This window comes from Piliocolobus tephrosceles, chromosome 3 (genome assembly GCF_002776525.5).
Source record: "Piliocolobus tephrosceles isolate RC106 chromosome 3, ASM277652v3, whole genome shotgun sequence".
Lineage (NCBI taxonomy): Eukaryota > Metazoa > Chordata > Mammalia > Primates > Cercopithecidae > Piliocolobus > Piliocolobus tephrosceles.
In genome coordinates this window covers 6,137,053-6,159,027 of record NC_045436.1, presented here as the reverse complement: position 1 = coordinate 6,159,027, position 21,975 = coordinate 6,137,053, and the positions used below count along the sequence as shown (strand labels likewise).

The 21,975-nt window shown below is 41.5% G+C and overlaps 2 protein-coding genes and 1 non-coding gene across 5 annotated transcripts in view; 1 reads left to right on the top strand and 2 right to left on the bottom strand.

Moving 5' to 3' along the window:
- Positions 1-15,882, bottom strand: part of RWDD4 (RWD domain containing 4) — a 19,229-nt gene extending 3,347 nt beyond the window's left edge. Inside the window, exons 1-7 of one of the 3 annotated variants that reach the window (XM_023220940.2) lie at positions 15,592-15,882; positions 12,251-12,331; positions 7,602-7,711; positions 7,368-7,515; positions 5,887-6,004; positions 2,967-3,016; positions 2,831-2,833 (exon numbers count right to left, since the gene is read on the bottom strand). In XM_023220940.2, coding sequence (XP_023076708.1) covers positions 2,831-2,833; positions 2,967-3,016; positions 5,887-6,004; positions 7,368-7,515; positions 7,602-7,711; positions 12,251-12,331; positions 15,592-15,615 — 534 coding nt within the window. In that variant the 5' untranslated portion in view covers positions 15,616-15,882. Of the gene's footprint in view, positions 1-2,830; positions 2,834-2,966; positions 3,017-5,886; positions 6,005-7,367; positions 7,516-7,601; positions 7,712-12,250; positions 12,345-15,591 lie in introns of all 3 variants that reach the window. The other 2 variants (XM_023220941.1, XM_023220942.2) reach the window with 2 other exon arrangements.
- On the bottom strand, positions 9,956-10,060 carry LOC111548524. Its single transcript, XR_002733451.1, has one exon. It is a non-coding gene; the product is annotated as a U6 spliceosomal RNA (small nuclear RNA).
- A 53-nt stretch (positions 15,883-15,935) lies between the features above and the next one.
- The window catches only part of TRAPPC11 (trafficking protein particle complex 11), a 55,313-nt gene continuing 49,273 nt past the window's right edge, over positions 15,936-21,975 (top strand). Inside the window, exons 1-2 of the mRNA XM_023220943.1 lie at positions 15,936-16,110; positions 20,136-20,360. Of these exons, the coding sequence (XP_023076711.1) occupies positions 20,157-20,360 (204 nt within the window). The 5' untranslated portion in view covers positions 15,936-16,110; positions 20,136-20,156. The remainder of the gene's footprint in view (positions 16,111-20,135; positions 20,361-21,975) is intronic.

Genomic DNA, 21,975 nt, shown 5'->3' with positions numbered 1-21,975 from the left:
AAAAAAAAAAGGGTTAAAGGGCACACATCATCTTAGTATTATGATGCAAATAGTTTTGACCTTGCCTACCCCCTGAGACAGTCCCTCAGGGACATCCCAGGGGTCTAAAGCCCACAGTTGGAAACTACTGGCTTAGCATAATAGATTCAGAGACCAAATTATGTCTAAGTGGTAACCTCCTTAAAAATATCTTCTTTCGGGCTGGGCATGGTGGTTCATGCCTGTAATCCCAGCACTTTGGGAGGCCGAGGCAGGTGGATCACCTGAGGTCAGGAGTTCCAAGACCAGCCTGGCCAACATGGTGAAACCCCATCTCTACTAAAAAATACCAAAATTAGCTGGGCGTGGTGGCAGGCACCTGTAATTCCAGCTACTTGGGAGGCTGAGACAGGAGAATCACTTGCACCTGGGAGGTGGAGGGTGCAGTGAGCTGAGATTGCGCCACTGCACTACAGCCTGGGTAACAAGTGCGAAACTCCGTCTCAAAAACAAACAAACAAGAAAAACAACAAAAAACTTCTTTCATCTCCCAAGATTACTGGATAATTTGAATTTTACTCTTTGTAACAAATTGGAGTTCTATTTATATTAACAGGGACTCTTAAAAATAAAAACTTCTGGAGCTAGGGAAGGAGGAGCATTATCAACACCTTTAGATCAGATTCTTTTTCTTCTCACTTTCGGCTTAGAGCTGCACTGAGAGAGGCAACATTTTGACTAAAAAAATTACTCATCCTGGAGCACAGTATATTTGGAGGAAAGAAGGAATTTAGCTGGTTAGGCTTTATGTTGGTACACGTAGGACACATGAGTATCCATCGAGCATCAGTGAAGAACGGCCTGGGAAAATGAGAGAATGCCAGAAAGGTTTCACTCATACAGCTGTCTTATATAGCGGAGGAAGAAACACTGCGTTTCTTCCAATTGTAAGTTAGGGCCCCACTCCCAGGAAATAATTTTGTACTAGCTACTGGGAGCACTAAGGTTATTTTAAAGTTTCAATAGAAAATGCATTCCATGGAACAAACAGCTGGCTTTCACATAAAGTTTAAGAAAATGGCCAGGGCTGGGTACCGTGGCTCATACCTATAATACTAACACTTTGGGAGGCAGAGGCGAGGGGGATCGCTTGAGGCCATGAGTTTGAGACCACCCTGGTCTACATGGCGAAAGCCCATCTCTATTAAAAACACAAAAATTAGCCAGGTGTGGTGGTGCATGCCTGTAGTCCCAGCTACTTGGGAGGCTGTGGCACGAAAATTGCTTGAACCCAGGAGCAGAGGGTGCAGTAAGCTGAGATTAGGCCATTGCACTCCAGCCTGGGTGACAGAGCAACACTCAACTTCAAAAAAAAAAAAAAGCCAGGAGCAGTGGCTCATGCCAGTAACCCCAGCACTTTGGGAGGCCAAGGTGGGAGGATCACTTGAGCCCAGGAGTTCAGAACCAGCAGCCTGGGCAACAAAGTGAGACCCTGTCTCTAGTAAAAATAAAAAAGTTGGGTACTGTGGCCCCCGCTACATGTGATGCTGAGGTGAGAGGATCGCCTAATCTGGGGAGGTCAAGGCTGCACTGAGCCATGTTCATGCCACTACACTCTAGCTTGGGCAACAGAACCAGACCTTGTCTTCAAAAACAAAACAATAACAAAAAACCCAAAACAAAAAACAAAAAGGTTTAAGAACACACTGCTTGTAAATTACCTGTATTTGTGGGTCCTCACTAAAATCCTAGTCTTTAACTACCCTTGCATCACATTAAACACTTCTCACAGTAGTTGTGGCACTAAATGGAATGCAAAATTTATTTCATTAAGTCCTACAAAGAGAATTAATTTACTGTGTTAAAAATTAGTTTAACGTATTTGAAACTACAGCTAATACAAGAAAAATTTGAGACGTATAGGCAGATAAATTCAAAATGAAAGCAAACAATTTTAAACAAAAACAGAAAATTGTTCTTGGTATGATGAACAACTATGTTTAAGATCTGTCCTTAATAAAACCCACAAAAACTGGGGCCAGGTGTGGTGGCTGATGCCTGTAATCCCAGCACTTTGTGAGGCTGAGGTAGGAGGATCACCTGAGCCCAGGAGGTCAAGACCAGCCTGCGCAACATATCTGTCTCTGCAAATAACGAAAAAAAATTAGCCGGGCATGGTGGCACATGCCTTTGATCCCAGCTAGTCAGGAGGCTGAGGATCACTTAAGCCTGGGAGGTCAAGGCTGCAGTGAGCTGTGATCATGCCACCAGCTAGCCCGGGTGATAGGGCAAGATCCTGTCTCAAAAACAAAAAACTTAAAAGTAATTTCTACTAAGAAAGTAAAACATTCTTTTCTATATCTGGTTTTCTTCAGTTTCCATGTATTGTTGATAACTTGGAGTCATATTTAAGAATCTGCAGTATTTTTTCTTGAGATGGAGTCTCACTCTGTCACCCAGGCTGGAGTGCAGAGGCACGATCTCAGCTTACTGCAACCTCCGTCTCCTGGGTTCAAGTGAATTCTCTTGCCTCAGCCTCCTGAGTAGTTGGGACTACAGTTGTGTGCCACCATGCTCAGCTAATTTTTGTAGGGTTTCACCATGTTGGCCAGGCTAGTCTTGAACTCCTGACCTCAGGTGATCCAACCACCTTGACCTCCCAAAGTGCTGGGATTACAGGTGTGAGCCACTGTGCCCTAAGCATCTGCATTCTTAAAATGTACTTACATAGTCATACTATCTTGTAGTTGTAACTTCTGCAAATTTTCCATTATTTAAAAAAAAAAAAAAGGATCTAAAATTGAGAGTGTAGGGAAGAGAAGAATGTAAAAGGTATTTCAAAAATACTTACATGCTGAATGTAAAAAAGAAACAGACATCCCAGTAAATTTCAAAGGTTGTGAAGGGGAAAACAAAAAATGAGAATTTCATTATTTGCTGGTAATAATCATAACAAGTTCAAAGACTAGAATATAAATGTTATCTACCTTCACAACATCAACCCAGTTCCAGCCTCGAGGAAGTTCTCCTTTGTGATCTAGAAGACAAAAAATAGTAACTTTATTTCTAAGACCAACCAGCTAGCTTTAAATTAGTATTCTAAATAATATGTAATAATATAAGATTTTATATACTATTGTACACAAATAGGTTAAAAATTTAAATGACATATTACTAAGTTGGAAAAAGAGTTTATCATTATGCATCGATACTGTTCTCCTGGGAATACTTGCAAAATATTTTAGGTATACTCCTTTTTTATATTTATGGTATTGCTATCCAAGACAAAACCTGATCTCAAGGAAAAAATACGGAGATGCGTTGGTAATGCCAGGAAGAGCAGTTAATCCATTTATTAGTTTCATGCATTTGGATGAAGCTACTGCTTTATATAAGGTCACTGTTTATTTAAGTAAGAAGTTGTATTGCTCTGTTTAATAAATTAGTGTTTCACACCCAGAAGCTAGGCTTAAGAAAGGAGGACTCACAAATATATGTTTGGCTTGGCTTCAAGACTAAGAGGAGGGCTGGCTAACTTATGTATTAGTTGCTATGCTCTGATAAAATATTCATTATTTAATCTAACATTCTTTAAAAAGGGCTTTAATCTGTTGGGATTGCTTGGAAACTAGCTTATAATTCATTCATGTACAAAGTGCTTTTATTCCTTTAACAGAATATTCAAACTTAAAGAATAGTTTAACAAATACTATCTAAAAATTCTTCAATTTAAAATGGCTTGATTTCCTTTATGCTTGATGTATAACACACATGTCTCAACTTTATGAACCTTCAAAATTTACACTCAAAATAAGTCCATTATATGAATTTTCCAGCTAGGGAAAAAGAAATTAACCCATGATACTTATAGAAGAGAAGCAATATGACTGGAGCTCAATTTTAGATGCTATTGGTTCTTTTCTCTTTCATGCCAAGAAGAATCGTATCCCACTGGTTACTGGTTATAGGGGGCACATCCCAGTTTTGGTTAACTAAAACTGAGCCACAGTGCCGTGGTTGTCCCATTAAAATTTTATTTAGAATGAAAGCTCCAAGTCACAAACTCCTATACTGTCATTATAGGAGGGCAATGGCTTTAGGTGGGCATCATCAAAGAGATGAAGGTAGGGAGATATTAACGAAACAGAGTGATCACAGGTCATCATGTACGAAGGCAATAGTACCTCACTGACATAGATGCTACAACATTCAAAGAGAGATAAACCAAATTCTTGACAACAGACTGTAATGGCTAACAACTTACTGCTTCAGTTGTCTTTATACTTTAATGCTGCTCTGACATTAGGTAGAATGAATTCCTACATTTTTTTTATTTCACAAACCATTACCATTTCAAAAATGTATTTTGGGGACAAACACAGAGTTGCTATTTGCCATAGACAGACATTAAATAGAACATAAATCACAGAAAACCTGCCATTCCATTGCAAAAGAAGGGGCATTTAAAAGGCCCTCACCAGGCCAGATGCAGTGGCTCAAGCCTATAATCCCAGCACTTTGGGAGGCCGAGGCGGGCAGATCACGAGGTCAGGAGATTGAGATTAGCCTGGCCAATATGGTGAAACCCCATCTCTACAAAAAATACAAAAATTAGCCAGGTGTGGTGGCACATGCCTGTAGCCTCAGCTACTCAGGAGGCTGAGGCAGGACAATTGCCTGAACCCAGGAGGTGGCAGCTGCGGTGAGCCGAGATCCGGCCACTGCACTCCAGCCTGGGTGATAGAGCGAGACTCTGTCTCAAAAAAAAAAAAAAGGCCCTCACCAAAATAAAAGGGTCTGTTCTTCTCAAGAGAAACTTTTAACCTCACATAGTAGCACACACATAGATACAAATGACAATGTCCTCATTTGCCCGGTGAAAAAGTTTACAGACTGTTAATCAATTTGCAAGTTTTCAGGTTAAATAAAGAAAAGCAATCAAATATTACTGTTGCTATGAGCTGGAGTTTATAATCTTCTTCTAAAGAATTCTTGTTTAGAACATATGAGAATTCTGTTCTCAAATATTATTGTTGTATAAATAAGTTAACTACAGGCAAAAATGTTAAATTATTTATCACACTAACACCTAATGGTATACCAGTATTCATTTCAAATGAAAACTGTATTTCAAAAAATTTTTAATAACACACAGCTAATAAAGAGGCAAACAAAATCCCAAACATGTTAGAACTCCAGGTAGAACATGTTTTTGTAGACTATTTGAATGCTCCTCAACCTCTAGACTCATTTATACTTTGCCACTCAGTTACCTTTTTTTTCAAATGGCGACCTCTTGTGATGAAGTAGTAATAAAGATTTTCTTTTTTTTTTTTTTTTTGAGACAGAGTTTTGCTGTTGTTGCCCAGCCTAAAGTGCAGTGGCACAATCTTGGCTTGCTGCAACGGCTGCCTCCTGGGTTCAAGCGATCCTCCTGCCTCAGCCTCCCGAAATATTTTCAATATACATATGTGACCCAAAAGTTCACTGGCCCAAATGCTCCAAGAAAGAGTAGAGAATTAATCTAGATATATCCACCAGATCACACTAAAAAGCAATCCATTTATCTGGGTTATAAAAGAAAAAGAACAGCCGGGTGTGGTGGCTCACACTTGTAATCCCAGCACTTTGGGAGGCAGAGGCAGGCAGATCACCTGAGGTCAGGAGTTCAAGAGCAGCCTGGCCAATACGGTGAAACCCCGTCTCCACTAAAAATACAAAAATTAGCCGGGTGTGGTGGCGTGTGCCTGTAGTCCCAGCTACTCAGGAGGCTGAGGCAGGAGAACTGCTTGAACCTGGGAGGTGGACGTTGCAGTGAGCTGAGATCATGCCACTGCACTCCAGCCTGGGCGACAGAGCAAGACTCAGTCTAAAAAAAAAAAAAAGAGAAAAGAAACACACACAAACCTGTTTTGTCTGCCAGCTTACGCTTCTGGGCTTTTGAAAGTTGTTCTTTTTTGTCTTTTTTCTTACTTGATGGGGCTGTATTAGGAGTTTCAATTGAGATGATATTGCTTATCGATGTCTAAAAAAAAGAAACAATTATCAGCCTCATACCTTACAACTTGTGTTACACTAAATACAGCTACACCCTGAAGTGGGTTGATAATTTTTACACTTATGAAATAAAAGAATCCTGTATTAGTATGATTAATTTTTAAAATCAGGTGCCCTTAACACATTATTGGTTTCACTCTTTTAAAAGTTCAGATCAAAGGACGTCATATTAGTTCAATTGTTATAACCAACATCCTGGGAAGGAAGATCTGATTATCAGCATTATGTTAAAGATCTGAGGTTGTAAGGTAGTTTTACAATTCACTTAACTTGCTATTATTTGGAAATTCAATTAAAACCTTTTTTTTTTTCTTTACAGAGCTGTTTCTCAGTGTGAATATTTGACAGTTTAAACATGTCTTTAGAAAAATCACATGTGCCTACCTAGAACATCCTGGTTTCCAGAAGAAAAAATTTAAGACATTTGGGTTAATGCAGTCAGGGTATATGATAGCTAAAATTTAAAACACTTACTAGGTCTAAGCACTGCTGCAAATGTTTTCCATATACCACACATTTGATCCTCACCACAATCTTAGGAGGTAGATACTATATAACCCCCATTTTACAGATGAGGAACTGAGCACAGAAAGATTAAGAAACTTGCCCAAAGTCACAGAGTTGGTAAGTGGTGCAGTGATGGGAACCCAGGCAGTCTAGCCCAGAGTCCATGATCTTAGCTACCACCCTCCACTGCTCCTCCAGTTGCCTCTTGGGGTTCTGTGCCCTGTTGGGAATGTGAAAGCCAAAACCGCTCAAACAGAAGACAGGCCTTGCTGCCAAAAGCTTACCACTGGGGGTTCACAAGACAACACTAAATTATACTGAACCACTCAAAGTCTTTTAGTGCATGACGTGGTGCAAAGGGGTCTCATACACAGATGTTTAAGGCCATGAAAGAAATATTTCCTAAAACTATTCTAGAAATAATAATAAAACAATTTTTTCTATTCAATAAAGTTTCCATATGCTGCAACACCTACAAATTGAACTGTGGCAAGACTACTTACAACAAAACAAGCCTCATGGAGAAAGCAATTTCATACTTATTTTAGCACTGCATAAGAGATCCCTTAGCTGTCTAAGCTTTATGAAGAGATTAAACAAATACTGGTCTTTGATAAAGGATAAAAATCTAGAGAATATAATATAATTTTCTAGGTTAAATAGAAAAAATCTGAAATTCATTGTTCTTATTTAACTCAGGGGTAACTCTCACTTTAACAAAGTCTTCTTCCAATTCTGAATATATATTAACTAGTACAAATTTATTACTAACAGCAAAACCAAAACAACACAAGAATCTGGCAAAAAAATAATCACACACTCACTGCGGAATTAATGGGATTGTGATTCTCCATGAACTGCTCTTTATTGTCTTTGGCATATTCAAACAATGTATAGGTCATCGCGGTTCCCAGATTAGCTTCCACTGCTTCCTGCAGCTTGGCTAATATACTCTGCTTTACAGCAGACGATCTACAATGCACAGCAAAAAAACCTTGCTGAGGGAAAAGTGTAACAGAGCGTGAAATGAAAAGCAGTAAAAACAAGACACTACTCACATGGTGTTGTTAAAAAAAGCGTTCATAGATAGAATTGGAGCTGTTTGGGGGTATGTTTCTGTCCAGGAAATCTCTATTAAGAAGGCTTTGGGATCACCATTTTCACCTATCTGAAGAGAAGGGGAAATCTTAGGCTTGTAAAAAGTGATAAAAAGACAGAAAACTAAATTATAATCTTCAAAAGGGTGAATTCTTTCCAATACTCATGCTCAGATCAGAAATGTAATATTCTGAAAAGTCCAGGGATACAGGCTAGGAACGAGCAGGGGTGAAAGGAGTCACAGGACAGTCTGATTTTAATTTAGTCCTAGCATGACTTCATAGGTTCAGTTTATGCCCATGTCCTGTCCCTAACCAGCCTACCACCTTTTCTAGTACCACGCCTACATCTTAGGGAGTTTTTAGTGTTTTCACCAGTTTTCTGAGGATGAAAGTAAGACATCAACTTATCCGTGGGATACAGAAAGAGAATGGACAAAAGTAATTCACAAACTCGACACACCTCATCTTTGTTTTAAGTTATCCAACTGCTAAATCCCAAGAGGCACAACCCCAAGAGGTAAGAAAACGAAATTTAAAACTGAGAGAAAGAAGGAAAAGGCAAAGGATAAGGGAAAGGAATGCCTTCAGCTGATAACAATTTCTGAATAAAGACACCCTTCTTTTGCTCTGTCAACTTTTTATTTAAACATTTTTAATCTTAAAGAAAAATTGAAATAGTATAATGAACACTCACTGACATTGATCTCATTCACCAAATACTTTTTGCCCCATTTACTTTATCCATCCCCCTTTCCACCATAGCATCAACTCCTCCTCCTCTCCCAGTGTGATTTTTTCCCCCTTTGGTTTTTGCTGAAACATTTAACGGTAATGAAATTTCCTCAATATTTGAGTAAAGTATCTTAAGAAAAGGACAATCTTCTTCATAACCACAAGATCATTATTACACCCAAGAAATTCAACATTGGTACAAAAATACTACCTAATGCATAAACTATATTAAAAACTACCCAATCACATCTAAAGTGTCCTTTAATAGGCATCATCCCAATCCACAAATCCATAATCCATTGAGGGATCACGGACTGCACTGGGTTGCTATGCCTCTTTATTCTGCTTTAATTTAGAACAGTCTCCAGCCTTCTCCCCTGCCTTTTTTTTTTTTTTTTTGAGATAGGGTCTCACTCAATTGCCCAGGCTGGGGTGCAGTGGCATGATCACAGCGGTTGCAGTGAGCTGAGACTGTGCCACTGCACTCCAGCCCAGGCGACAGAGCAAGAGTCTGTGGCAAAAGTGAAAAAATAAAAAAAGAAATCAGCTGAGTATGGGGGCTCATGCCTGTAGTCTCAGCACTTTGGGAGGCTGAGGTGGGCGGATCACCTGAGCTCAAGAGATCGAGACCATCCTGGCCAACACACTGAAACCCCGTCTCTACTGAAAACACAAAAATTAGCCAGGCGTGGTGGCGCGTGCCTGTAGTCCCAGCTACTCGGGAGGCTGAGGCAGGAGGATCGCTTGAACCCAGGAGGCGGAGGTTGCAGTGAGCTGAGATCGCACCACTGCACTATGGCCTGGCGACAGAGCAAGACTCCGTCTCAAAAAAAAAAAAACAAACAAAAATCTCCCACCTCAGTCACTCAAGTAGCTGGCATGTGCCCCATGCCAGACTAATTTTAAAAAACTTTTGGTAGAGATAAGGTCTCCCTATGTTGCCCGGGCTGGTCTCGAACTCCTGAGCTCAAGTGATCTTCCTGCCTCAGCCTCCCAAAGTGCTGGGATTATAGGCATGAGCCACTGTGCCTGGCTTCCCCTGCCTTTTAAACCAAAAATAATACAGGCTAGTTTTCTTATATAATGTCCCCAGATCTGAACTCATTCAAATTAAACATTTTTGGTAAGAAAACTATAGAGGTGACGTGGCATCTTCCTATAGCATCATATAAGGAGGCACACAAGATCTTCCAGAATCTCATCATTGGTGACACTATGATTGATCACATGGTTAAGGTGATCTTCTCCAGATCTCTTCAATGTAAACCTTTTCATTTTGTAATTAAGGAATAATCTTGCTGGGTGATGTGGCTCATGTCTGTAATCCCAGCTCTTTGGGAAGCTGAGGCGGGAGGATTACTTGAGGCCTGGAGTTAGAGACCAGCCTGGGCAACATAGCAGGACCCGTCTCTATTAAAAAAAAAAATCATCATCATCTGTGGGGCAACTCTACAAAACAAGGTATGAATACCTTGTTTCTCAACAACCTTTCACCCAAAGGCTTTAGCCTTCATTAACAGTCCTCAACGGTAACTGAATCAACTATCATACTGGTGGTTGCAAAATGGTGATTTTCTAGTAAAACTATGGAATGATATATGAATCAACATCTCATCCTTGCCCAGGGCTATGCTAATCTCCTCTGTATTGTTATTAAAATAAATGTAGGGATCTACTGATAGATCTGGATAAGGATTAGCTCCATAATAGATGTCATTGGTTTATGTTTATGTTTTAAACATAGATGATAAAAAGTGATAAAAGTTACCCCTTCATGCAATCACTGTGTCCTTTCTCATGCATTTAGGAATAAATTATCACATGCCTCACAGTGTGCTGGGTACTGAAGATACAAAGATACAGAAAAGGCCATTCCTATCTTCAAGACAGATGTTTATATAACTTACAAAACTGCAATATGAATAATAATTCCAAAGTAACAAAACAAAGTATGAAGAAATGGGGAATGGCTAATTCTGATTCAAAGTCAGAGCAGACACAGGAGACATGGCCCAAATATTAATGTGTCACAGAGGAGGCCTGAGCTAGGCCTTAAAGGAGAGGCAGGGGCATAATGGACCTGAGGTGAGGGAAAGATTAAACAGTGTGTGCAAAAGCACAGTACTAGAAAAAAATAGATGGGGGAAAATCTAACAACCCATTATGTCTAACGCATGAGAGTGGTGGGGAAAGTTTGGAGAGACAGAAACAAACAGAAGGATTTGGAGTGTCATGTGAAAAAATTTAGTCCTCATTTTATAGGCAAGAGGAACCCATGGAGAAACATTTTTGAACAAGAGAATGGGATGACAAATGTTTCAGACAGCCAGCTAGTACTGTTGGAGGACTAATGGTGGAGTATAAGGGGGAAGCTAAAGAAAGTACTAAATCAAGGAAGTCAACTAGGAGGCTACCAGACTATTCTGTGCAAGAACTGAGTGGTGTGACTTAGGACAGGCAGAACTTTACCCCTGACCCTTTGACTTTCAACACGCTGTCTCCTAATCTCACGTCTCATTCCTCTTAAATCCATGCTATAGGTCACATCAGTGTCTGTCTGACAGTACATATAAGTGTCCTACAGCATTCTGCATAGTGTGCTCTAAATCACTGCCATGGTGAATGAGACATTTAGGAAAGTATAGGGAAATTCTCAACCTCCCATTTGCTAAGGAGAGAGTAGCAACTGGATTCAAATAGAAGGGCCTAGGACTTAGCTCCACTGTTAACTTTGGACATTTGAGGTGCCTGGTCATTATATACTTGGAGATGGTGTAAGGACTGTTAAGCTTGAAAGGGAATTGAGAACAGAAACTTATTTTCTGTGATGGTCATCCATCGATCCTGCATAAGGATCATTTCTCATAGTTTAAACTGTGACAATGTTAACAATAACTGTAAATCTTTTCCAAAAAACTTTCCCATTCCGCTACTTACAATCATTTGCTTTTTTTTGCGTCCCGCTCTGTCACCCAGACTGGAGTACAGTGGCACAATCTCGGCTTACTGGAACCTCCGCTTCCTGGGTTCAAGCGATTCTCCTGCCTCAGCCTCCCAAGTAGCTGGGATAACAGGCATGCACCATCATGCCTGGCTAATTTTTGTGTTTTTAGTAGAGACAGCGTTTCACCATGCTGGCCAGGCTGGTCTTGAACTCCTGACCTCAGGTGATCCGCCTGCCTCAGCCTCTCAAAGTTCTGGGATTAAAGGTGTGGGCCACTGTGCCCCACCTACTTATAATCATTTGAATAAAAGGTTTATATGACTTATTTACAAAATAAAATACTGTTACTATTTTTTTTTTTTTTTTTGAGAGAGTCTCGCTCTGTCGCAGTGGTGTGATCTCGGCTCATTGCAAGCTCTGCCTCCCAGGTTCATGCTATTCTCCTGCCTCAGCCTCCCAAGTAGCTGGGACTATAGGCACGGGCCACCATGCCCGGCTAATTTTTTCTATTTTTAGTAGAGATGGGGTTTCACCATGTTGGCCAGGCTGGTCTTGATCTCCTGACCTCGTAATCCACCCACCTTGGCCTCTCAAAGTGCTGGGATTACAGGCGTGAGCCACCACGCCCAGCCCTACTGTTACTATTTTATGTTAAAGATAAGATCACATAATTTTTAAGGTTTTTTCCATTTCTAACAGCTTATGATTCTGGTACAATAAAAACAAGTTTATCCTGGTTTTCTAAAAGTTTCTGAATTAAGTTTTCAAATGTTAAACATGACTGACGTTTGGGTGATGTTTCCTTTTAAATGCTATAGAAAATACATACATAATAAATTTAAACAAGTTTAAAAAACAAAATAAGCATTTTTAGCCACTTTTAGTCTTTTCTAGCAAAGTTCTAAATGCTCTTACTCATGCCATGTCTTACCCTATATTGAAAAGAAACTGGACTTAATTCCCGGAAACTTTCATCTCCTTCGTAAATAGAGCGTAATGCTTCTAGTTCCATCTGAAATAAAGAACTGAATGAGTTTTGTTTAGTGGCATAAATGAACTAGAAATAGAGGGTCTTTACTTTCTCATTCAAGCCCACTCAACTATGTAAAGCTTGACTAACTTACATAACCTTAGATACTTACCACACAGGTGCACGCAGCAGCACATGACAATATTACTAGCAATGATACTTTCAAACTCTGTGTCAGGCACTGCTAAGCACTGTACAATGTATTATCGCACTGACTTCTCACATCAACCCTGTCAAGAGGCTCCTATTATTTTCTCCTTCCTACGGAGGCAAGAAGTCTCCGTTTAAAGCCACTCCAGAGCAAGTGCTCTCAGCTCTCTGCTGAAGAGGAACCTGGGTGCAAACAGCATTAAACCTGAAGATAAGAACTATGAAAAACGATACTTTCCCATTATTTACACACATTTCTTTTTTTTCTTTTCTTTTTTTTTTTTTTTGAGACGGAGTCTGGCTCTGTCGCCCAGGCTGGAGTGCAATGACCGGATCTCAGCTCACTGCAAGCTCCGCCTCCCGGGTTCCCGCCATTCTCCGGCCTCAGCCTCCCGAGTAGCTGGGACTACAGGCGCCGCCACCTCGCCCGGCTAGTTTTTTGTACTTTTTAGTAGAGATGGGGTTTCACCGTGTTAGCCAGGATGGTCTCGATCTCCTGACCTCGTGAGCCTCTCCTCTCGGCCTCCCAAAGTGCTGGGATTACAGACTTGAGCCACCGCGCCTGGCCCACACATTTCTTTTATATGTAATCCTTCCCACAGTGATACAAAGCTTTAAAAAAACACCTAAGGGCAAGAAAAATAACTAAGAAAAAGGCTGACAAGTATCTCCCCGCGATGAGATAGGACTGTCAGAGAAAATGTAACTAGTAATCCTTGCTTGGACATAGTTCTGGAACATTTTGGTATTACAACTGAGAAGTGCATCACTGTGATCACTGATGAATACCCGAGAAAATAAGAAAGACTGCACTTGGGTACACGTTTGAGTTTTTCAAAAAGATGCAAGTCATGAGTTCTACAAACTAAAGATGGTGAAAGTGGGCTTGATCTACAGCCAACATTTTAGAAAAGAAATTATTGGACGGGCGTGGTGGCTCACGCCTGCAATCCCAACACTTTGGGAGGCTGAGGCGGGCGGATCACTTGAGGTCAGGAATTCGAGGTCAGCCTGGCCAACATGGTGAAACCCCATCTCTACTAAAAATACAAAAATTAGCTGGGTGTGGTGATGGGCACCTATAGTCCCAGCTACTCAGGAGGCTGAGGCAGGAGAATCGCTTGAACCCGGGAGGTGGAGGTTGCAGTGAGCCAAGATCAGGCCACTGCAATCCAACCTGGGCTGCAGAGCGAGACTCTGTCTCAAAAACAGCAATAACAACAGCAAAAAGAAATTATTGAAGAAATAGTGTGTGAGGAACTGGGAGATGAAGGAGTAGTCCCTAAGACCTAGCAAGCATATGAAAAACAAGATATACCCTTCTTAGAAAGGGAAACTTGATTGGCACAATGAAGAAAGGCATAAAACACCGACTATACAGATTTCAGCCAGGCTTCACAGGTTTCTCTTGCTACCTTTACAGAAAAAAAAAAAAAATACAGAAATTCAAGCTGGATTCAAGAATAACTAAGATTAGATTGGAACAAAAACCTTACTCAAGATACAGTACTACTCCTGACCCAATCCTTTCCCATATTTTAATTAATGACTTGGACAGGTACAAAAATAGTAGGCAAGTTTATGAAATTTGTGGATGACAATTTGTTGGGATAGTGAATAATGCTGATGGCAGAATAAGAACCCAAAAAGTCTTTGAAAAGGAAGCTAATGATGAAATTTAGCAGGTTAAGTAGAACTTGTATTAATACTTAGCTACCTAAATATAGAAATTGAAGATGAAAGACAAATTGCTTTGTATAAAGCACTCAAAAGATTTTAGCTGACAGTAAATTTAACTAGACAAAACAGCATGATGCCACAATTTTGAAACAGGACATTTAAAAGATTAAAATCTGTCCACAGACATGTGATTCCCAGATAGTGAAGAAATGAACGAAGAATGGATATATGAAGACAAGCTAAAAGGAACCACTTCATCTGAGAAGAGGTCTGAGAAACTGGGCAGGAAACTATCTTCAAAGATCAGAACATCAATCACCTGAAAGAAGAATGACATTTTGCTGTTAAACTGGAGATTCCCGGGCCCATCACAGAAATTCTGATTCAGTAGGTCTGGGGTGGAGTGCAGGCATATGTTTTCTAGCAACCATCTAAATGGTTCTAAGGTAGGGGACTATGATCAAACTCTGAGAAATATTACACTGTATTTTCTTTGCTTTGCAGAGAGACAAAGCTATTAATGCATTCACTTAGAAATTTACCAGGCAAGAATATTTTAGAAGAGATTCAGATATCAACTAGCTAGCTTGTTGGACTTTGGGTTCTCTAAAGGTTAACTTCCAATCCAGAGATTCTATTACATTTATCATGTGAAAGTAGTAAATTTCAAGCATTATACTCTAAATTAACAGTGAACTTATCTACCACCCAGTAAAACCTGGTTTCTAGTCCCGATTCTACCACGTACTTACCGTACAGCCCTGCGGCTGTCATCTACCTACCTATCAAAGTTAGAAGGTTCCCCTAAAGATGGCCTGTGGCACCCACCCCCAACTCTAATATTGCATGATTCAATGTCAAAATGGCATCTCACCAGGAAATATCTGAGCATAAACCGTAAGTTCAGGTGGTACATAAATGCTCAAAACAGACAGACGGGTAAAAGATTTCCCCAAACAATATGGACAGAAGCATCACTAATGTCATTTTCTTCCATGAGAAATGTAACTAACTCAATTAGCCCTCTACTAGCCAAGAGATTTAAAAAGGTGACCAGACTAAAATTTAAAGGTGATCAGCCTAACTCAGTAAACAGGCACTGAACACATGGGATTCAAGGAGAGCCAAGAGCACTGGATCGTGTACCAAGGACGCTCATCCCTGTTATTAAGGAAACTAGGGGAGACTCCAGGATTTGCAAACATGAAAAATGAGGGGGGAAAAGAGGCAGAGGCGGACTCCTGATCATCCACGCGCGCTTGGGTGGGACCCTGGGGAACTCGGGGCACCCCAGCCGGCTCCGAGGGCGCAGGGCACGTGCCGGGCAGCCCGTCCGGGCACCAGGTCTCACCGGTGCCCGAGGCTGCGCGCCGCGCCCGCGCTGGGAGAGGGCCCTGAGTCGGGTGGCTCACCTCCTGGTCCTCGTTGGCACTCATCGCGCCGGTGGCGGGGCGCCTCCTGAGCGGACGGCTCTCCCAACAACGAAGAGACAGCGCGGGCAGCGGCCCAGAGGCCGGGCGTCCCCCTTTGGCGCCTCGGTTGTGGCGGCGGCACAGTCTTCGCACTGGCAGACGCCAATCGCGTGCGCCCCGGGTCTCGGCAGCGCCCAGCCGCCGGCGTTGGGCTGTGGGCTCCGGGCAGGAGCCGCGGGTGGTGGGGCCTGGGAAGTGCGGCGTCTTCCTCACGCTCGGAGGAGCGCCGTAAAGTTCCGGGACAGCGATTGGTGTAGAACGCTGTCACTCAGGCCCAGAAAGTGCTTCCTGTGGTGGGGGCGGTGGCTACAGGGAAGTCTCGCCTGCTGGAGCTGGCTGTGGGGCTGCAGCGGTGGGGACCGGCCCTGGCGTTCTGTGACATCCCGCCGCCTCCCCTCGTCTTGTCCCGGCTGGCGGCGACAGGCCTCAGCTGCAGCGGGCCCGGGGCGTGGGGCCTGGGTGAGTCCGGGCCGGGAGACCCGCGGGGCCAGGCGGGATCGCAGAGGAAGAGAGCTAACTCTTAACAATGCTGGTTTGGGGGCCTGCGTTTTGCAATCCCATCGACGAGTGCAATCCTGGCACTTCTCTTTTAGACCCAAGGAAAGACGCACCCATTTCTAGGGCCTCCCAGGTTTAAGACAGGGGAATAAGAGGAGGAAGATATCTGCCTTTAGGGACTGCAATGTTATTCCTCTGCCTTTCCTCGCCGGAGCTACCAGAGCGGATACTGCGACCATGGGGACGGTGTTTCTCCTAGGCTGGGTTGTTTTCTTCTCATCTTTAACATCGAAACATCGTTTCGTCCCCACACTGTCGTTCCTCTTTTGTTCGTTTTGTAGTTGAACATCTCTCAATCCCATTCTCAGCAGCCTTGTGTCCTACACCCTGAACTTCCAGTTAGTTAAAAGAAAAAAAAAGCAACCGCATTAGGTTTTAGGGTTTTTTTAGTTCCCAATTTGATTGGGCCACTTTTCTTACCTCTCACGCTAGTTTCCAGTTTACTTCCCTTGCATTACTGGATCTCCCATCCATTATTCACCTCCTATAGCTGCGCTTCCTTTCATGTATAGTTTCGTTGGTTGCTCCATTGGCTTCTTCCAGGATATCTGAAAATTTCTGCTTCCAGCCTGTCATTGAGATCCTTTCAATCTGCGCCTGTGCATATCGGTGTTCTCATTCAAATTCCTTTGCTGCAGAATAAGCACGACCATTTCAAGTGCCATGGGAGAACGTGGCAATAATTTCTGTTACAATTTTCATGCAGTGATTTTGGAACAGATTTCCCATAATTTAGATCTCTGCTATCCAGTTCTGTAGCCGGTAGCTACATCCGGCATTTGAAATAGGCTAGTCTGAATTGAGTTGTGCCGTGAGTGTAAAATACACACCAGATTTTGAAGACTCGGTACAAAAAAAGGTAAAATATGTCATTAATAACTTCTGTATTAGTGTCAGTATAATATTTTGGACATACTGTACTGCGTTAAATTGAATATTATTAAAATGAATTCCATCAACGTTTTACTTTTTAATATGACTGCTAGAAAATTTTAATTGATTTATGTGACTCGTATTTGTATTGGATGACACAGTCATTTTTAGTTCCTCTTATTTCAGCTCCATATTCAAAGACCACATCTATGTCTTTTGGGCCTCTGGAGTTATTACAGGAAATGGCCTCTAGTCTAGACTCCTTCATATTAAGCAAAGGTGCCCGTATTGTATTTTGTTCACGTGTTTTTTGTTGTCGTTGTTGAAACGGAGTCTTGCTCAGTTGCCCAGGCTGGAGTGCAGTGGTGCGATCTAGGTTCACTGCAATCTCTTCCTCCCAGGTTCAAGCAATTCTCCTGCCTCATATTCCTGAGTAGCTGGGACTACAGGCGCGCTGTCACCATGCCTAGCTAATTTTTGTATTTTTAGTAGAGACGTGGTTTTACCATATGGGTCAGGCTGGTTTTGAACTCCTGACCTCGTGAATCACCCTCCTTGGCCTCCCAAAGTGCTGGGATTACAGGCGTGAGCCACTGTGCCCAGCCTGGTCACCCCTTTTTAATTTTCATTCCCAAATTACCCAGAACTAGACTGTTTCTTTCTCTGAACATGCAATCCTTTGCCCTCATAGCTTAATCCTGTCCTAAAAATATTTAAACACTTCTAAAACTATCTGTTGTAGACATTTCTGGCAAACTTTGCAAATCATTTATTCAATACCTATTGTTCTTTCAGTACGTAAACACGAGAAAACTAATAGTCTTTCCTGAATTAACCTTTCAGTTGAAAATATTCCATGTTTTGGGGGTCAGGTATTAGCCTAAGTGTGCCTCACCTTTCACAAAGATTGTATTAGACTTCTCTATAATATACTGGTGTAGATTACCTTTTAAAAGAGCCTCGTGACACATTCGTTTTCAAATAAGATTATATTTAAAATATAGTGATAATACTGTTTGGAATAACTTTTTTTTTTTTGCAACACAATCTTGCTCTGTCACCCAGGCTGGAGTGCAGTGGCACAATCATAGTTCACTGTAACTGTAAACACCTAGACTCAAGTGATCCTCCTATCTCAGCCTCCCAAGTGGCTGGGACTATAAGTCTGCACCACCATGCCTGTCTTTTTTCTTTTTTGTTTCTTTTAGAGACAGGATCTTACTATGTTTCCCAGGCTGGTCTCGATCTCCTGGCCTCAACAGTCCTCTGGCCTTGTCCTCCCAAAGTGCTGGGATTATAGGCATGAGCCACTTGTGCCTTACCTGAATTCTCTATAATATACTGGTATAGATTATCCTTTAAAAGAACCTCATTTGGGAGGCCAAGGCGGGCAATCGCTTGAGGTCATGAGATCAAGACCATCCTGCCCAACATGGTGAAACACTGTCTCTACTAAAATACAAAAATACTAGCTGGGCGTGGTGGCGCGTGCCTGTAGTCCCAGCTACTAGGGAGGCTGAGGCAGGGGAATCACTTGAACCCGGGAGGTGGAGGTTATAATGAGCTGAGATCATGCCACTGCACTCCAGCTTGGTGAAAGAGCGAGACTGTCTCAAAAAAAAAAAAAAATATATATATATATATATATATATATATATATAATGATAGTCTTATTTGGGATAAACATAGTTTTATATACTTACAAAGTCAGGGCATACTTTAGATTTATTATGGACTGATTCTTAGCTAAAGAATGCAATGGAAACATCCTCTTGAGAAGTTTCCATTCATTGTTAGTTTTTCCCTTACAGATTTTTCTTTAAAGAGTACATTTTATATTGTGGCAAATGAGACAACACAGCTACTATTTAGATAATTACATAAATTAAAGGCTATTATTTTAATAATATCCTAGGTATTCAGAAATTCAATATTAGCAATTACAGAGAAATTAGAGGAAGTTTATTATATGTAAGTCAACTTTTTCTTTTATATTTTTCTTTCAATATATTTTTCTTTTATAGATGAAATAGATCATGTAGATCTATTTTAATTTTATCACCTTCTTGCTTTCTTGGTCTACTAATTTCAAAGTTCTGTGTGCATTTTGAGACATTACTGAAAATACCCATTTGTCTTAAAGTTGACTTCAACATTTTTAACATGAAAGATTTTTAAAAAAATATCATATAGTTATTACATTTTAATAGATCCAATTCAGGAATTAAAGTTTTCCCTTTTTCTCTCTTCTGTTTGCGTGACAGTTTGCAGATACTCAAATCCTTTTGCCTTTTTGTAATGATTATTTTATTTATTTCATTTTTTTTGGAGACAGAGTCTCACTGTCACCCAGACTGGAGTACAGTGGCATGATCTTGGCTCACTGGAGCCTCTGCCTCCTGGGTTCAAGCGATTCTCATGCCCCAGCCTCCAAGTAGCTGGGGTTACAGGCGTGTGCCACCATGTCCAGCTAATTTTTTTGTTTTTGAGACGGAGTCTCGTTCTGTCATCCAGGCTAGAGTGCAGTGGTGCGATCTCAGCTCACTGCAACCTCCGCCTCCCGGGTTCACGCCATTCTCCTGCCTCAGCCTCCCAAGTAGCTGGGACTACAGGTGTGTATTTTTAGTAGAGATGGGATTTCACCATGATAGCCAGGATGGTCTTGATCTCCCGACCTCATAATCCACCCGCCTTGGCCTCCCAAAGTGCTGGGATTACAGGCGTGAGTTACCATGCCTGACCAATTTTTTTGTATTTTTAGTAGAGACAAGGTTTCGCTGTGTTGTCTAGGCTGGTCTCAAACTCCTGGCCTCCAGTGATCTACCTGCTTCGGCCTCCCAAAGTGTTGGGATTACATGCATGGGTCACCATGCCTGGCCTTGTAATGGTTTTTTTGTAATGATTTTTAAATAGAGATTTATATATTGGAAATGAATATGAGGTTTTTTTTTTTTTTTTTTTTGAGACAGAGTTTCGCTGTTGTTACCCAGGCTGGGTAAATGAATATGAGGTTTTAAAAATTAATTATGTATATATTAACCTTTGTATTTCAGGTTTTTTGTGACATCGTAAACATGAGCCCCACACAGTGGGACTTGCCTGTGGAACTGTGTTGCCGGCCTATGGCCTTTGTTACTCTTACGGGCCTGGATGTAGTTTATAATGCAGTCCATCGAGCGGTCTGGGACGCCTTCTGTGCCAATCGGAGAGCTGATCGAGTACCGATTTCTTTCAAGGTGCTCCCAGGTGACCATGAGTATCCCAAATGTAGACCCAAGGTAATGGCACTGTGCTGGTATGTGTTCTTTCCCTCTCTCTTGTGTGTGTGTGTGTGTGTGTGTCTTTTTTGTTCTGTTGTGTGTGCCGAGTTTATCAAGACAGTGGTCACAGCGGTGTATAAAGAAAGCCTTAGGCATTTTCATGTAATACACTGCATGTCTATTTAATAATAGTTCTTTTTTTTTAAACTCAGGAATAATTACTTCATAAAACTTCTATCCTATGAACTTAGGTTTTCCCTTTTTTGTTTTTGGGAAAAAAACCCAAGTCTCCATATTTTTAACATCGTCCCCTCTAAAAGGAAGGTCTTGCAGTCCCCACCGTCATTACTAATGTCGTTTTTGAATCCCATGGTCTGTGTAATTTGGCTCAGTTTCACAGATTTCTTGAGCACTTGCTTTGTGATAGGCACCTGGAACCGTGCCACAAGTCAGTGATACGAATTTAAGACAGATTCCCTGTTCTTGAGGAGTTACACATAAACTAAGGCAGTTTCTTCATTGCAGAATGAAGAAAGGTATTAAGTTCAAAACTGACTTTTAAGGTGAACGACATAGTAAAGACTACTTTACCTTAGGTAATAATTATTATCATGATGATAGTATCACTAATAGCTAACATAGTTGTAAAAAAAACAGTAAAACAGTTTGCTGTTTTAAGCAATTTATGTATATTGATTATTTGTTATTTATCATAATCTTATGAGGTTGGTTTGAAAGTTAGTTGATAAAACCCTTTTAGTTCTGAACCATACCCTTTTTTGTCCTTTTGCCCTAGAGCAGTGTCTCTGATACAGTAATCTCTGGACCAAGTATGTCATCATAACCTGGGTTATTTATTAAAAATGTAGATTGCAGGCCTCCTCAGTTGGTCTCTGGGAATATAGGACTTGGTCACTAGCTGATTATTTTGTGTGTTTGAGAACCACACACAGGAGACACCATTTCATATATCCAGCCCTGGAAACTGAGCGTCTGAAATTGTGCAAGTAATAGCATCCCAGCCCTGGCCCTTACACGATTATTTTTCTTTTCTTTTCTTTTCTTTTTTTTTTTTTTTGAGACGGAGTCTCGCTGTGTCCCCAAGGCTGGAGCGCAGTGGCGCGATCTCGGCTCACTGCAAGCTCCGCCTCCCAGGTTCACGCCATTCTCCTGCCTCAGCCTCCTGAGAAGCTGGGACTACAGGCGCCGCCACCACATCCAGCTAATTTTCTGTATTTTTAGTAGAGACGGGGTTTCACCATGTTAGCCAGTATGGTCTCGATCTCCTGACCTCATGATCCACCCGCCTCAGCCTCCCAAAGTGCTGGGATTACAGGCATAAGCCACTGCGCCAGGCCTACACAATTATTTTTCTTTAGTGTCATGTTTATGTCAAGAAGGCAGGGGGCCCAGCACAAGCCCTCTTTTCTCCTCTTTTAATGCTTGAATTCAAGCTGCTTTTCATTTCTCTATTCCCAGCTTTTGGCCGAGTCCCCATGTTATTTTGTGTCAGCTTTCCTTATAGACCTCATCTTTCCTTAGTGGAGGCAGACATTGGATCAACATGGAGTGGAGTAGTTTGAGCCAGCGCAGGTGATTTGGAAGGAATGTGAGGTTTCAACTGCATCCTTCA